This window comes from Pleurodeles waltl, chromosome 2_1 (assembly GCF_031143425.1).
Source record: "Pleurodeles waltl isolate 20211129_DDA chromosome 2_1, aPleWal1.hap1.20221129, whole genome shotgun sequence".
Taxonomy (NCBI): Eukaryota; Metazoa; Chordata; class Amphibia; order Caudata; family Salamandridae; genus Pleurodeles; species Pleurodeles waltl.
This window is the reverse complement of record NC_090438.1, coordinates 778,823,208-778,839,764: the sequence shown is the minus strand read 5'-3', so window position 1 is coordinate 778,839,764 and position 16,557 is coordinate 778,823,208. Positions and strand designations below refer to the sequence as shown.

At 41.9% G+C, this 16,557-nt stretch overlaps 1 protein-coding gene across 3 annotated transcripts in view; it reads right to left on the bottom strand.

The window, feature by feature from the left end:
- The window catches only part of KIF13A (kinesin family member 13A), a 733,240-nt gene that overhangs the window by 299,387 nt on the left and 417,296 nt on the right, over positions 1-16,557 (bottom strand). For all 3 annotated transcript variants that reach the window (XM_069218350.1, XM_069218331.1, XM_069218342.1), the window contains 2 exons: positions 4,370-4,456; positions 4,109-4,275 (listed from right to left, as the gene is read on the bottom strand). In XM_069218350.1, coding sequence (XP_069074451.1) covers positions 4,109-4,275; positions 4,370-4,456 — 254 coding nt within the window. The remainder of the gene's footprint in view (positions 1-4,108; positions 4,276-4,369; positions 4,457-16,557) is intronic.

Below are 16,557 nucleotides of genomic sequence, written 5' to 3'. Positions count from 1 at the left end.
TGATTCATGCTTTGCCCGGGGATGTTGTCCCCTTTTCCGAATTCTGAAAAATCTTTTCCTAGTTTGAGTGATTTGCCAGAACTAGCGGTAAGATGTCCCTCCATGCATCCATTACTGATGCACACCAACATCAGCTGCTCAGGTCTTTCCTTGCCTCCACGCTAGAACATTTCTGCTCATTTCAGTTATACAGTTGCTTCAGTCAAAGAGATTTTAGTATGCAGATTGACTATAGAAATGAAAGGAACACCTTTTTCAGATGGAAATTGTAATTAAACTGAAAAATACATGTTTGAGATGATATTTACAAAGTGACTTTTTCTGAGAGAGCTTCTGTTGAGCCAACAGTAGATCTACAAAGCAGCATACATAGTTATTTATATAAGTAAACGGTTACCAAGCAAACGTTTTCCTATGGGCCGACCTATTCTTTTCCAAATTAGTGGAGTAGCAGAGATTCATGTCAGATCCTTGTCCTTTGAATTACAATTTGTCTTTCCTTGACCCAGTGCAAGTCCCTGGTTGACGTGCCTTTGGGCAATTGTGTTTTAGTGTTTGCTCGTAGCTTTTGTGCCTAATACTATCTGTGATTTTGTAAGAGGTTTTGTCCTATTTTGCTCCTACTAGTAGCAAGTCTGTCAAGAGATTAAAAACTGAAGCAGCCAACAACCATGTTCTGAGTACCGTTATGAACCTGCCACTTAGCATATGAAAAAGGCAGAACTCCCTGAGGTCCAGTGCCAGAACTGAAAAGGACTGTCGAATTTTAACATGTGTGGGGCTTCTAGTACGGGACCTTAAATTGAAGGGTGCCTGGAAAGTTGCTGTGGAAGACAGAGTGAAATGCAGAGGGCTCACAAAAATCATTGGTGGCCACTGTAATGTTCCTAAGTTAGAATAAATGTGGTCTTCAGTACGAGTATGCTCCTGCAGGCAGACCGTGGAATATAGTGTCTGCATAGTAGAAAAAGTGCCAGTTTCAACAAGACTGTTATAGCTTGTGTCCCTTGAAGGGACGCTTGGTTTGGGAGATGTCATATTGACTGTGAAAAAACAGAAAGTAGCTGAGTTAGACCTCAATGTTGAGTGCTGGATCAGAGCCCTTGGTATGACCTGCAAGTTTAATTGTCTTCACCTGATAAGGAAACGTGCCTGCCATGCTGGTCAGGGCGAGAGAGGGGCTGTTTTCATGTAATATTCAGGGATAGTGACATTTTTCAAATATTATAATGAAGCAGCAGCATCTCGCTAATATTATAGTAAATAAATAATTGTGACCCTCTCCAATTTCTCACACGAGAGGTACTGTTTTGAACTAAAACAAGTTTTTATGCATGTTGCACGGTTTTGAAAACCAAGCTTTTCTCAGCAAAATGTCAGTAATAGATTCCCGTATATCATTTACATTTAAAAAAAATGGGAAACACTATTTAAAACAATGTTTACGAATTGAACGTCATTAGGGCACGACTCTCTACAGGGCACGGCTGGCTCTATCCGGAGCACCCTGAAAGGCTGGCGCCCTGGGCCAAGGCCAAGTTTGCCCATGCCTTAAAACGTCTCACAATCCTTGACAATTATTTGTTGCAAGCTTTGCATAAGAAGGGTTTATCGGCTGCTTAGGTCCATGACGTGGCTACACTTCTCATCAGTGTCAGAGGGTGAACAGGGGTGAAGGTCCTTCAGTAGAAATTACATATCATAGCTAGTAATGTGCTCTCCAAACCCTCAGAATGCCCTGCACCACTTACTAACAGCATGAGTCTCAAAAAGTTTACAAACAACCCTTGGTGGAAGGTTGCCAGAATGGTTTCATTAGCTTCCACCAATTTAAGCAGTCACTTGCAGCACAAGATCCTACCATGCCGGCAGACTATACCTTAACATGTTCTCCAAACTTGGGCTACATACACGAACCTCTTTTGACCTTGAGTCCTCTCAGAGGCAATGCCCAAGTAGAAAAACAACATGGTAACCGACGGGTTGCCACACAAAGCAATGCGGTCATAGTGGGGTGTAGACACCACTGGGACTTAATAAACTTATCACCAACCGATTGATTACTCACCACTGAGCTAGATCATCGCCTTGGAACCCCTCAGGGCCAGCCACATCTCAAGCAGGATGCAGTAGAGGCCCACGAAATACATGGTTTGCATAGTATTCCCCCAGCAAAATAGGTTTGGGTTTTGAAAATAGTTTCAAACACGTTACAAAACAGAATTTGGCAAAGCTGGGCACAGACAACTACCTAACTAAACTGGATACGATAAAAAATATTTTTCTATATCCCATGTGTTTATATCAAGTGGGAGGGTATACTTTAAAGCGTTCTGCAGTGAATTTAAAGTAAAATTCAGTGCAGTCACAAGGAAATAATCCCATGGAGTAATGAGATACCCCTTGGGTCAATTTCATGCTTGTGTGGAAGTAACCTCATGTTCATGAGGCTACATTTCATAAGAGGTTGCAAAGATCAACAAAGAGACTCAAAAGGCTGTTTCAAGGTTCAAATTGTGAAATTACGGCTGGCAAAAACAAGAATTATTTTATGCGTTATACAGGCATACCGCCATGCCATGATTTTGAAGAACCAGTAGTATTATTAATCTAAAGAAGCAAATGCAATATGGTAAATACTATACCAAAATGTAAAATCCCATTAAAATGCTTTGAATACGTAAGAAATCACAGAGCCACCTATTTGACAATACATTTCCATATATAGGTAATTTCTAATCATTAATATGAAGAAATGTAGAAAGATTAACAAAACAACTACTAAATTCTAACTCAATCAAATATCCCTTTCCACACCTAGTTAAGCAACCACCGTTTTTCTCACAAGTCTGTCAAAATAATTTGTTCAAATTGGTACTTTATAGATTTAACACTACGGGCAATGAAGTTGTAAATAATGAGATTTCTAATCATGTGTCAGAATTGATTCCTGCACTTATCTACATTTTACTGAGTTTTATTTATTTTCTTCTTTAGTTACAATACATTATTTTAAAAAGCTTGCTTGTCTTGTTACAACTCAATGAGTACCGTTACTAAACTATTTTTAGTGGTACCCAAAAAAGTAAAACCAAAACCAAGTAAATAGGAAGAGATGTAACAAAGATCTGAGCTAAAGCACCATATCTTGCAATTCAATAAACGTGTTAGGAAATAACATTACGCGGCCCCAGAATAGTGAAAGAAAAAGTAAGGTTAGCGATTTGAGATACAAGAAATCACATTAGCAGGTGGCCAGAGCTGCATGTATGCAAAAGCAAAGAAGGCAGCCATGTCTAATTTTAAAAAACGGTTTTATGAAGCAAGGAAGGAGAAAGCCTCTCAGTCAGCTTGGGGAAAGAAGGGAACATACGGACAGGAAGGTGGAACTGAGGGCTTTTTATGGATCTGTAAATCTAACAAAAAGCAGAGTGGTTCTTCAACAACCAATATTGCTCTTTTCTCAGGGGTACACAAGAAGCAGCTACACTAAACCAAGAGTCTCTCTGTCTATTATGAACTGAAAGATATTTACAAATCTTTTTTGCTCAAACTGGTACAATAACAGGCCACTACTTATCTTCCTGAACGGGGTTGACACGCTTCGCTCCTAAATTTAATTTTGATAACTACGTTTGAAGTTGATAAAGTCTATGAAGAAGTGGTAAGCTTCTAATCACCTGTACAATAAACCATAAACAATGACACCACAATGTTTTAACAACATAAATTAATGGAATGCTGTAACCCAAGAGTCAAGAAGCTGTCCAGGATCAAATTAGGTGAACACTAGATCTACATTTACGTATAAAATTATGTCAGATATTAATATATTTATAAATGTTATTTCTGGTTAAGTAGACCACCCAATCAAATTCCACATTCATTTAAAAGTTGCTGGTACTCAACAATTTAACAAGTGAGTTGGACAGAGCTCCAGGAGAAATTCAATGCCTTACGCGTCACACTCAGATGGAGACTGATGGGCATTTAGACTAGGAGAGATGCACAAATGTGTTAGCAATTAAAAATGTAAAAATGAGATAAATTGTCTAAAATGAATATATCAAATTTAACTTTCTGCCACACAAAGCTACGTTTTTCTTACCGTTACTGTTTAGCGTTTTCATTATCACCTCCATTTGGGCAAATTCATAATTGTAATCTGGCTCTGAGGAGGCTTCACTTGCTGCATCGAGATCACATTCAGTCAGGCTCGCCTCTTTCTCAAAGTCTTTTAGCCAATCACGTCGCTTACGCTTGGGCAGGTTCAGTCTGTTTACAGAAGACACTGGTCAACACTATAAAATTAAATACATAATAAAGGAGGCTTCTTGCAAACAAATCAGTCAAAGATGTAGCCTTTTACCTAAAAAAGTGGTTGTTCCCCCAAAGAATCCTATCTCCATGCCAAAGCTGGGTGACAGAACACACAAGAGTGCCGTTGACACAAGTTCTGCAAGTACAAAAAACAGGAAATCAGAGATAATTGATCACAACTGCATTAACTCATATGGATAAGAAACTGACAACAATAATAACCATAACAGCTCCACATAACTCTTTTTGACAAACTCCGTGGAGTACTACCCTGTAAACATAAGGCGGCAATAAAATGCCCATTTCAGTAAATTTTTCTGGTTTGGCAACTTTGAGGATAACAGCAATTTCCAACACTCAGCATTTTCCATTAGCCAATGACAGGCACATTAGGTGTTTAGTGCTTTAATGTGGGCTATGTGCTTTCTCCTGGTAACGGTGTGCTGCCATTTGCGTTACACCACCTCTTTAAGGGCAAATCAGTGTTTTGATTTAGAGCGGCCTTTCTACCTAAGGTTTTGACTCTCTTTCACAGCAGAATAAACTACAACAAATGAGTGGCCCACCCCAGTATTTTTTTAAGGGTCCTTATTTCCACCTTGACTTTAAATGGAGATACTGTTATTCAAAAGGAGTCTCCCCTACACGTTTGTGTGACATGTCTCATCCTCCATTCCTCCTCCGATCATTTAATACCTCCAGTATTGACCGAATGCAGGTTCAGATCCTGGGGGATTCCAGGGTGATATGTAACAAAGGGGTCCACCTTCCTGTACCCTCCTATGGTGAATTGGACAACCTAAAAGGACATTTAATTGACTGGTACATCCCGAGCAGCAGAGAAACGCAACCAAAAAGTCTGTATGACTTAATTAGTTTTGCATGGATTGCATGTGAAAAACTAAATCATTGGTCAAAGTAAAATCTGAGTGAGACCAGTTCAAGGGGATCTGATTGTCCAGAAGAAAGCTGGGTCGGGGGACCCACTAGGCACTTAAAAAGCTGGCTGTAATATGTCAATATAAACATATGTGTAGAAACATTCTCCAAACAAATCTCATTTTATTTTTAACACAGAGTAAGGCCCCAGGAGATTAAATGTTTGAAAGGGGGCATGAAGCCTATTTTAAGCTAAAGAGGAGGATCCCAAAAAAACATGAAAAACATCGAAAATGATCAAACAGCTGCCCTTCCCACTTTTCAGAGAGCAAAGGTTGAGGCCCTACGATGAGGACTCCAAGTTGTAGAATGTCACACGTTGGTCTGGATGAAAGTCCTTTTAAAAAAATGTGAAGGTGGAAACAAGGACCCAAAAAACACACTGGCTGGGTTGTGCTTCTTTGTTGCATTTTATACTAACAGGGGAAGAAAATCCAACTCTTCACGACAAACACTTTCCTCTCTCTTTTTTTTTTTTTTTAATGGAAAAATCTTTCACGTCGGCCATTCCATCAAACTTCCCATGTTCTCTGCTCCACATCACCCCTTCAACAAAAAGGAGAGACTTATTTGAATCCCAAAATTGATCCCACCATCAGGCGGCTGATCAGCTCTTTGTGGGAATCTCAGGTAAACAGTCCTCTTCATCAAGATCTGCAATGCAATGGATAGGAAGCAACCCACTGAGGGATTACCAGAGCCAAGGGTGCTACGACTATGTTGGCATGCAGAGTGCCTGTCCTGGATATTTTGTCAGGATGCTACGTGGGCATAAGTGTGCACATTCCTAAAGCACCACTGCCTTGACAGTCAGGTCTGACAGGAAGGACATTTGGCTATTCTGTCCTGCGGGACTTTGTCTGAGTCATTCCAGAGACCCATCACTCGGGGAGGTTCTGCTTTGGCATCTATTCAAAAATTGAAGACTCTGGAGCTAGAACTTTCCATCAGAAGAAGGGACAGGGTTAGTACTGGAGGCAGCAGGGGGACTACAGGTCCCAGCATCCTTGGGTCCCAGGAGGCGGCCCCTGGGCTCAACTCACCTGCGGTGCATTGTTGGTGCTATAAAGCAAGTCTTTCAACCCCCGCTTGCCAGGACAGAGTTACTACTGGAGGCAGCAGGAGGACTATAGGTCCCGGCATCTTTGGTCTCAGGAGGCGGCCCTAGGACTCGACTCACCTGTGGTGCATTGTTGGCGCTATAAAGTGCACTTCTCCACCCCCGCTGCGCAGAATGTGAGTGGGCCAATGACTGGCCCATCCTGCACCCATCAGTGCCAGGAAGAGGCAGGACAAGGCTACTCCCCCTGGTCGGTTGGTACCCCAGCCCCGTTGACCAAAGGTAGCACCTGGAGCCTTACAAACTTGGATGCCTGTGCGCACGCTGCTTGCAGCCAACTCAATTCCCAGTTTTGCCCTTGCCATAATTGAAGTATTTGTCCGGCCTGATATGCGACTTAATGTCTCATAGTTGGTCTAGAATGTACAGTGGAACTGAAACAAGATAGTTTGTCGTTCTGCTTCATAGTTTGTACTTTTAGTATATCATCGTATAAGCATGTTTGGATAAGGAGTTTATTTGTATTTTATCTACCCACGCCACATTTATCACTTAGAGTGTAGTTATTCAAAGGGAAGGGAATCGCCATGGTAAATCGGGAAGCGGTGGATGGACCTACAGGGCTAGGGGGTATGAAGAAAGTCCCCAGACATGCGGCAGAGAACTGTACCCTGGCCGAGATTGACGAGTTAATCGAGGAGGTGAAGGGGTTATTTGACCATAAAGATAAACACCATGGGAAGTTGCCCAAAGAGGCTGCTTCTAAGGCCAAAACTAAAGGGCCAGCCCATAAGGGCACTAGGCCCTTTGTCAAACAAACCAAAAAGGTTGGGCCCCTAAATCCCAACAGCAAGTCCCTTTTGAGAAGGAACATGACTACCTCCACTGCCCACCCCAACCCCCCATGAAATATTATCTCTTGATTATGTGTCTGAGAAATCCACAACTTTTACATATATAATTAATTCTATAGAATGCTCCAACAGATACGCAATATTGAATACCATGAAGCTCAACAAGGCAGATACTGCTGCTCCTAGGCCAGCCCTTAAAAGAGAAAGTATCCCCCTGATTGAACAGATACTATCCTAAAAGGGTGAAATCAGGCAGCTACGAGACTGCATAGGTCATTTGGCTGGTAATCTAAATGGGAAATTGGATAAATTAACTATATTGGTCATGAAAACGACCAAGACAAGGCAAGATTCAAGCGATAGACCTGGACCATTATCCACAAATCACCCCTCACATATTAGATCCTATCAGCATAAGAATTTGGTCTTTCGTGCTGATTGCGGCAGCGTAGCTAAAGGCGGCTTGGTGGAAAGCAAGAATACAGGGGGAATCTTGTCCATGAGCAAGGGTAGCATATTCACAGCATGACCAGAGAAAACCACACTTGGGAAACATGTACACAGCTAATAGAAGAATGAGGGAGAATAATGAACTAAGATCAATATGATATTTATATGATTAACGTTCCTAAATTGTCACTTGGCATGAGGGAATCACAAGAAGCGCTTACTAATGAAGTAATTCATTGGATAAGACATTAAAGAGGCTGCAGTTCTGTCATAAGAGAAGATATCCTCCATGCAAGGCGTATTAGCAATACTAATAGATTCCATGACACAACAGGGCTGAAACTAAGGTCCCAGTTCTTGGTGGAAGGACTAATAGCGATTGAACTGAGATTCCGGCCCACTAAAATGTCGCAAATAAGATTAAAGCTCAGTGACCCAAATGAGTAGGCCCCTAGATGCCACCAACTTTATACATGGTTGGATAAACGGACAACAGGAAGTCGACTGACAAGAGGGAAGTACAAGTAAGGCAGGCCCTCCCATAGGATAATTTTGGAAAGAGTGCGAAAGTAAGTAAGACAAGAAGACCATATGCCAGGGTGGAATCCCCACAGAAGTCATCCCAAATCTTTAACCAGATTGGCCTAGTCAAACACGTTTGGAAAACCAAAACAAAGCCAATGGTGCTGACGCAATGGGAACGACCATGGCAAAAGCTGACTGCTTAAGATTACTGTCATGGAACGTTGCTGGGATAAAGGCCAAACTTACTGGCCCTGAATGGGGTAGCTTTTTAGACACACAATAGAATACTCCTCCAGAAGACATGGGACACTGACCAATTTCATAGGTCAGGCTTTATTAATTTTATTAAAAATGCCATCCCCTCCACTGCAGGAAGGGCCTCAGAGGGCCTTCTGATCTGGTTATAGTGGGACCTTTTCCCCAGAGCAAAGGCTGTTCGGTCAGAAAGCAGAGATCTCCAGGGTACAGAAATTATTATATCCACTAAACAAGGCATTAGGTATATGCCTATCATGAACATATATGGAAGATCTGTTCCTTCAAATTGCTTTCCCACCACGGTTGACCAACTTTTGGACATGCTTGGTTAACTACACGGGGAGCAGCAAAAAATATAGCGAGGGATTGTAATGCACAAAAAAGCTGGATGGTTAAGATTGAGTAATGATTTAATGTCTAGACTTGGGTCTTCAACTGCTTCTGGGAAAAAAATATCCAATGTTACTTTACAATTAATGTATTTGGCTGTAGCATATGGCATGAAAACAGTACCTGGTAACACAAAATCTGATTGTCCCCCGCATTCAACTTTCAAAAGAGGGGCGATAACAATTCAGACAGACTACATTTCTCTGGACAAAAACCTGTGGCCTTCCCTAATAGAGGTGGAGAAATTCACAAGAGCAGATAGTGCTCACCATGCATTAAAATGCATTTTTAAAAGCACAAATATGAAATCAACTGCTAACGTTGATATGGTCCAGGTTACTATGGATAGGAGGAATCTTAAGTGGCCAGCAGTTATAAATAATAGTACGATTTTGAGACAAATTTATAGCCTTTTTGAGGAGATGCTCCTTCCCGTGGCTATGGAAAGAGCTTCCTGACCTGCCTATTCAACTGATGAATCAACAAAGCAAATTATTTATAAAAACAGTGAAGAGAGGAGCCTGTCAAAAACTGCCGCCTAAGTGGTTTACTAGAAAGTGCCGGACTGCCAAGGTATAGTCTCCTAAGAGCTGTTAAGTCAGACTGCCAAGCACAAATAGCTCACTTTGATAGAGGCAAAGAAACAATGGGAAATCGCACAGTGGGAGGAACTAGCAGAAGCCCTTAAAATTGGTGATGCAAAGACATTCTGGAAACGTATTTCGGATGGAGCGCACACTACAGCCAGCCAGCTAGAGACAGTAATTCCCCCAGAAAAATGGATGACTCACTTTGAGGGTCTTTTTTTTACAATAACCAATTTTATTATTTTTTAAAAGCGTATAGAGACAGAGAAATAAAAAAAAGAACTTGCATATCAGTGAGTACATGATGGTACTGCTAAATAAATCAAGGCAATATCTTCCGCAGAAGACAACTGCTTCCCCTCTCCAACAGAACCCGATAACCTTAGTTCACACAGTAACCCTCTGAAAGCCCACCACTTCCCCCAAATGTTCTTATATTGCTGAGGTCAGCCCCATGCCTCATATATCGGCTTTTCCAGTTGAGAACACCAGTCCAAACCGGACTGCCACTTCAAGAGTGGCGGTACCGTCGGGCCTCTCCAGAGCTGTGCAATGTCCGTCTTAGCCACTAGAAAGGCGACCCCCAAGAATATTCGATCAACCCTCCCAGCTCCTCCAGAAGCCCCAGAAGCGCCTCCCTCGCGCTCAATTCAATGGAACAACCAAGGCCCGCCAAGATGTTCCGCTCCACCTGCCCCCTCCAAAAAAAGGTTGTATCCCCAGACACTCCCGTGCCACATGCAACAGGTGCACCCCTGGTTGACCACATCTCATACAAGTTGGGGGGGGGGGGGTAGGGGGTCCCTGGGTGAATATGTCGGAGTCTCTGTGGGGACAGGTATGACATATGAAAGTAGTTTATCTGGATCATTCTCACTTGGAGGGTCTTTATGCAGAGTGGTGTAACATAACGAGCAGTCAGCAGAAGCACACTGTGGTTTATCAAATAAGCACTGATCCTTCACGCATAGTCTCTTTACTGGGTGACAAAGAAAGTAAGACAATGAGGTTTACCTTCACTGAAACAGCCAATGCACTAAACCAAATGAAAAGAGAAAGGGCCTCTGGACCGGATGCCATCCCTTGTGATATATATTGTTCCCTCAGCAATGTTATCCTGAGGGCTGAGGGTATTCCTTCTTCTTGGCAAGGGGCGGTCATAATCCCCCTGTATAAAAAGTGGGGACTGAGATGAGCAGGCTAACTACAGGCCCATAAGCCTAATAGATACTAGTCAGAAAATCTTTTGCAGGCAGGTCCCCACTAGACTTCAATCCTGGCTTGACAACAATTTGCTCCTTGCATAGGAACAGGCAGGCTTTAGGGACAAAATCAGCACCCTTGATCCAGTCTTTCGTTTCATGACTGCCTGCTGGAAATATACATCTCTGAGGCAGGGCCACCTATATGCTGCATTTATAGACTTACGAGCTGCCTTTGACCTGGTACCGAGAGACACCTTATGGAGGTTTTTGAAATGGCATTCCTAGCGACCTTTTGTAGATCGTGAGTGCTCTGCACCAAAACATACGCAAAGGTTGGATGGAGCAGAGGAGGGGACCTTACATCCCCATAAAGCGAGGAGTTTGGCAAGGGTGCGTGCTCGCACCAACACTATTTAGTTTGTACATAAACAGTGCAGTGAAAAGGTTGTTGCAACACAGGCGCGATGCACTTAAAATCACTGGGGTTCCTGTCCCACTTCTTATATTTGCAGATGACACGCTCCTAATATCAAGTTCCCCTCTGGGATTACCATGTGAGCTAGACACTTTGGCAGCTTTCTGCCATGAATGGGGACTAGAAATAAATATGTTAAAGTCCAAGCTTATGGTGATTAATCCGCATAGGTCCTTTAGAAAATAAGTTGACAATTTATGGTGTCCCACTTGTTCAAGTTGAAAACGTTGACTATTTGAGGGCAAGGCTGGTGGATAACACACACTGGGGACCACAATTAGACAAAAGTGAGACCATTCTATTCCAGAGGGCAATGGCCACACGGAGAAGATATAAAGCAACCTGGAGGGATCAGTGTTGCCTGTTATAAAAGTTAATGGGGCCGCAGCTGTGTCAACGGCCACATATGGGGCTGAGATATGGGGCTATGCGAACGTAACGCTGCTGTCACAGACAGACAACAAGTTTGTTAGGGCCTTGTTTGATCTCCCTACAAGTGTACCTCTTCTACCACTGTTGTATGACCTGTCCTTAAATAGTATTGACCATTCAATTGCCTTGAGACCCCATGTGTAATGGGTAAGAATGTGGTCCTCTGAGCAGTCTTTTCCTTAAAGGAAATCACTAACTGAACTGGTATCTTTAGATCCACAAGCACGAACACCCTGGTTAAAACATGTAAAACAACTAAGTGATACACTAAAAACGGGGGAACTGTGGAGTAGGCCTTGGTCAATGGGGAAATGTCATCCAGAAACAGAAAAGGAAATACTGGGCTTACGTTGCATTAAGGCTTGGACTGCACATGGGAGTCTGGCAGCGCAGTTCCTGTTACACAAATACATCTCTAAATTTGAACCACATGTAAATAGAATTTCTTCCTTTCAAGCAAAACGACAATGTCCTGTTTAGATGTGGGGTTCTTGCCCTAAAACCCTTTACTGCAAACCGGGGCAAAGAACCTAGTGAACGAACTTCTTGCCCATACTGCCTCATGCATAGCGAGCCCCAGGCACACTTTTATTTTTTTTGCTCCCTATATGCCCAGGGGCGGAAAAAGTGGATAATACCACTTAGTAAACTAACGGGCGGGAGACAACATAGGGAAATGTTACGAATGCTAAAGAGTGAAACACAAGAAGTAATAGTGTTTGCAGTTTCTTGCTACCTGCATTGGACATGGAGACTCAGACTAAGAGCTAGTACCTAAAAGGCGTAGCAAATATGCTGGTCTAAGTTGATACATTCTATTATAAGACTCTGGTCTAGTATTTTAGGAGACATGCATAATCTACTGTGGATTTTTCTGTGTAAATATTTGATATGGTCGATTGTAAAAAAAAATAAATAAATGTTCTATGGTCTTCGCATGTATATGATTTATCTATTTTATCTATTTTACTATGATATGCACTTTTATCGCTTTTAGCCAAAATAAAGTATTTACTACTACTACTAACCTTTAGTAATGATCTTTCTAGTTGAAACTAATCAGCAGACTTCTCATCTCCCTGTTCTGTGGCATGGACTTTTTTGCCATGTAAAAAGGCCCCAATTTAGAGACCTAAACATCAAAGGCTGAGATTACATAAAACATTTATAACTACCATTTTTGTTTCATGTCCAAATAATTTGAAAATCACACAGCATTCACTCAGCACAGCGTAATTTTAAAAATTTACAACGCACTGTTGTTAAGGAGTTTTGTTAACATGACAGACAATTAAGGCCATATGCTGGATGCTTTTAGTCTCAAGCTAATTTAAACCAAACTGCAAACCCTTACTCTATCAATACACTTGCAAACGATTGCTTAGGAACTCTTTGGTGCTAAAGGGCAAGTGGGACTATGATAGGAGCATTTTTCCTAGGCGTAGCAAGTGGAGTTTTATTCTCTGCTGGTTATTGTCGGACATAAATATGTGAAGTAAATTAGATGATCTCTGCTATGCACTGATTGATGTGTGATGCTTGATCAGGTACTAGTGAAAGTCCAACCTGCCACTAATATATATGAGAAATGAGTTGGCAGAGGGCATGGCTATGGTGGCAGCTTGTACAGTGACTTCATGTGCCACTTTTGAGCTCAAAAAGTCAACAGCAGCTGTACCTTAGGTCATACCTGCCACTCACAACAACTGAAATTTCTGAAGTTTGAAGAGAAGATCCCTGGGCTCATGCTTACTCCCAAGATGGTAGCCAGAAGAATGAAACATCCACCCAATGTAGGAGACACGAGCAGTGAATAGCAGTGTATTTAGTAAATGCACCCCTAAAGAAGGCAAAAAGAGAGAGAGAGAATCTCAAACTAAATGCATAGCTTTGTTTAAAAGCAGATACTGGCTCAATATATGCAGAGGCTTTAGAGAAGGCATGCAGGTCTAGGAATGCGAGTCTGAAAAACCGTGATAAATCACTTGATGACAGAGCTATAACCCAACATATAACTGCTACCGCCTAAAAAGAAAAGCTCCATGAACAGTATAATATCATATTTAATCCCAAAAATGTAGGGTAGGGAACCATTGATACCTCTAGGACTCACTACAGCTGAACCAAACCCCCTGCATGATCTAGAAATGGCTGTCAGAAAACAAACCTGATAGAAATCTTGGGTGCATTTAAACAAGCACTGATCCGGAAATAAGGCAGTATCGAGGAAAGCTTTTAAGAGCAACGCAAAGAACTGGGGGAAAAGTGACCTGAGGCAGGACACTGATCCGGGGGAGGAGGGCTGAATAGGGGGCAAGGAAAGATAAGTAGACAACCGAGAAACAAGCAATAGGGGTACCAAACAAATAATGCCACTTAAAAGCCACACACTCAAAAACAAAAGAGAAAAACAGATCCATATTGCTATTTGATGTGCAAAGGAGAGGGAAGAAGGCACAGACATTAGGCTATTTATTGCTGGAATGTTTTCATCTCTCCTTGGAGAGAGCCATGTGGAAATACAGTGGGACAAGGTCCATCGTGTCAAAAAACAGCACCCACAACATACCGGGAGGCCTTGTTACATTTAAGTGAAGATTCATTACTTCGTAGAGATGGAAGAGGTCTTCCAAGCAACAGAAAGCAGGAGGAAGTGACCTTACAGGATTCAACTTTCTCAGTGTATCAAGATATTCACAAATCACCCTACAAATGTGAATAGCCTTTAAACCAATGAGAGAGAAACTACACAAAGGCAGGTCTCTTTAAAGCGTTGCTTTCTGAAGGGTAAGCCAAAAAGTCTAAAGGATCATGTCATTGTGAGGCTGACATTACAGACAAAACTGACAATGTCTCACTCAAACTGAGAAAACGGCCCAGAACATCAGAAAAGAAGTCCACCATACAACTGGCAACCAACTACACAACAGGGGAAAACTAACAATGGAGAAAAGGCTCACAGCAGAAACGAACTCTGTGAAATACAGAAATAAGGAACTTATAAACTATTGCCGGGGATATGTGACAATGTCAACTTAAACACAAATTACTCCAAGCAATGACTTGTTTAAAGGCAACTGTTCACAGCTTTTATCACTGTTGCAAACAACATAAGTGGAATAAAAAATAATGGTGACCAATGATGAGAATAATATGGCACACAGGACTTCTAGTCAAGGGTTGTCCTCTTGCTTGGATATGTATACACAAGGGTGTCCCCCGGAGGGGTAAGAGTGAACCCCAACCAAAGATTCAGCTCTTAGCTAGGTCTGGCACTGGCCTGGGCTATAACATGGAAATTTCTCAGCTGCCCTGTAAGGCTGGAGCGATCCCAAGGACAATCACACATTTAAATATAGGCAAGATGGTATGTTTTAAGCTTAAATTGCTCTGTAACAGTTTTATGTTGTACGGTTTGGGGGTAGGAAGGGTACACATAATAAGTTAGAGCTCATATCTAGCCTACAATCAGTGGGGAGGGCACACTTGTGGGGATATAATTAGTTTTAGGAACTAGCTACCTCTCTAAGAATAACATTTACACATGGGACAACTGTGATAGATACCAATCCAATACATACCCATGGTTAAAAAATGGTTATTTACCTGTAGGCACAGTTTTGCAGCTTGAAACATTTTCTGGATTCACATGCTGTTCATTAATCCGCCTTCTAGTGGTTGGATCTGGAATGGACTTCTCTCTGAATCTTTTTTGTTTTTTAAATTATGGAAATTGTCACCCAAAAATGTGTTTTATTATTCTCCTGTGATATAAGACGTACATTCTTGAAGCCCCTGTGCAAGGTCGCCATCTTCAAATTCTTATTTGCCCACTATGGTATAGTAATCTTGGTTAATTACTGGCTTTCTGTTTGTGTTATATTCAGTCCCATCATTCTTTGTTTTTAGATCATTTGATTTCTGGCGAGGTGGAAAGGTAGCAATAAATCTTGAAAACTCTTCAGGGTGCAAAACTACTCCTACAGTTAAGTAACCATTTCCTTTTGCAGCATAAATATTTTCTGGATTCACATGTTGTGCTGTGATTTTTTTTTTTAAACTGTATAATCCCTATTTAGGAGGCTGAGTTTAAATTATTTTGTACTAGCCAGAAAGTGTTTCAATGTGGAGGCCCATTTCTCCATTGTTTGCTCCATTAGCTCTCTACTCTTGTTGTCCTCGTCTGTTGGTGGACCAGTTATCATCAATGCTTTTGCTCTCTTCCTTGCTGAGGCCACAATGATGGAATCCGCAACTGCATTACCACTTAATGTATGTGGGGTCTTTGGAGGAATGTTTGTATTTTTTGCCAGGCTTCCCTTCACCGAGCAAGCATAGGATACTTGGGAGGAAGGGAATATACCGATTTGTTTGTTGTGCTCCTCCTCCAGGTATACTCAGTATGTGGCTGTTGCTCTCTTGAGTGCATTCATGAGTGGGAGAAGGCCTTCAGGGGTTAGAGTCAATACTCTATTTGGTGAATTAGTGTGTGTCTTGCCAGTCTCGTTCTGTGGTCTGAGATTCTAGAATGTCCTGGAAGGACGACTGTTCATACTGCTCTTCTTTCCAAGAGCTCAGCTTGTTGTTAGTGACTATAGCTAGACTTGTTCCTCTTCTGGGCCTTGTTCTTCCTCTGTGCCTTATGGGATGCAAAATCTCATCATGGATTTGTCAAAATCCCTTTTGTTTGGCGCCCCACTGGTGCTTTCTCATCTGGGCATCAATAACCAGCAGCGTTTTCTTCTTTGGAGTTGGGACCTTCTTCTGTTTCAATTTTTTTGTTCTCCAGCAATCTTGATCGCTTTTCAGTTTCAAAACGGTATCTAAGGTCTTGCCATCAACAATACGATTGTGTGTGAACCTGTAATGCTCTTTTTGCTTTGACCTCCCTTTCCTCAGGGGTCTACTGGGATATTCATATATGAGGGCTTTGGCTCAGTCTCCAGGGTGTTTCTGTGGTGTTTCCCAACTGGCCCAGCCCTTTTGTGTTTCCCCTCCTCTGGCTGTTTTTTCTGCGGTTCTTCCTTTTCAATGGTGCTCCATCAATATTGGACCCTTCTTG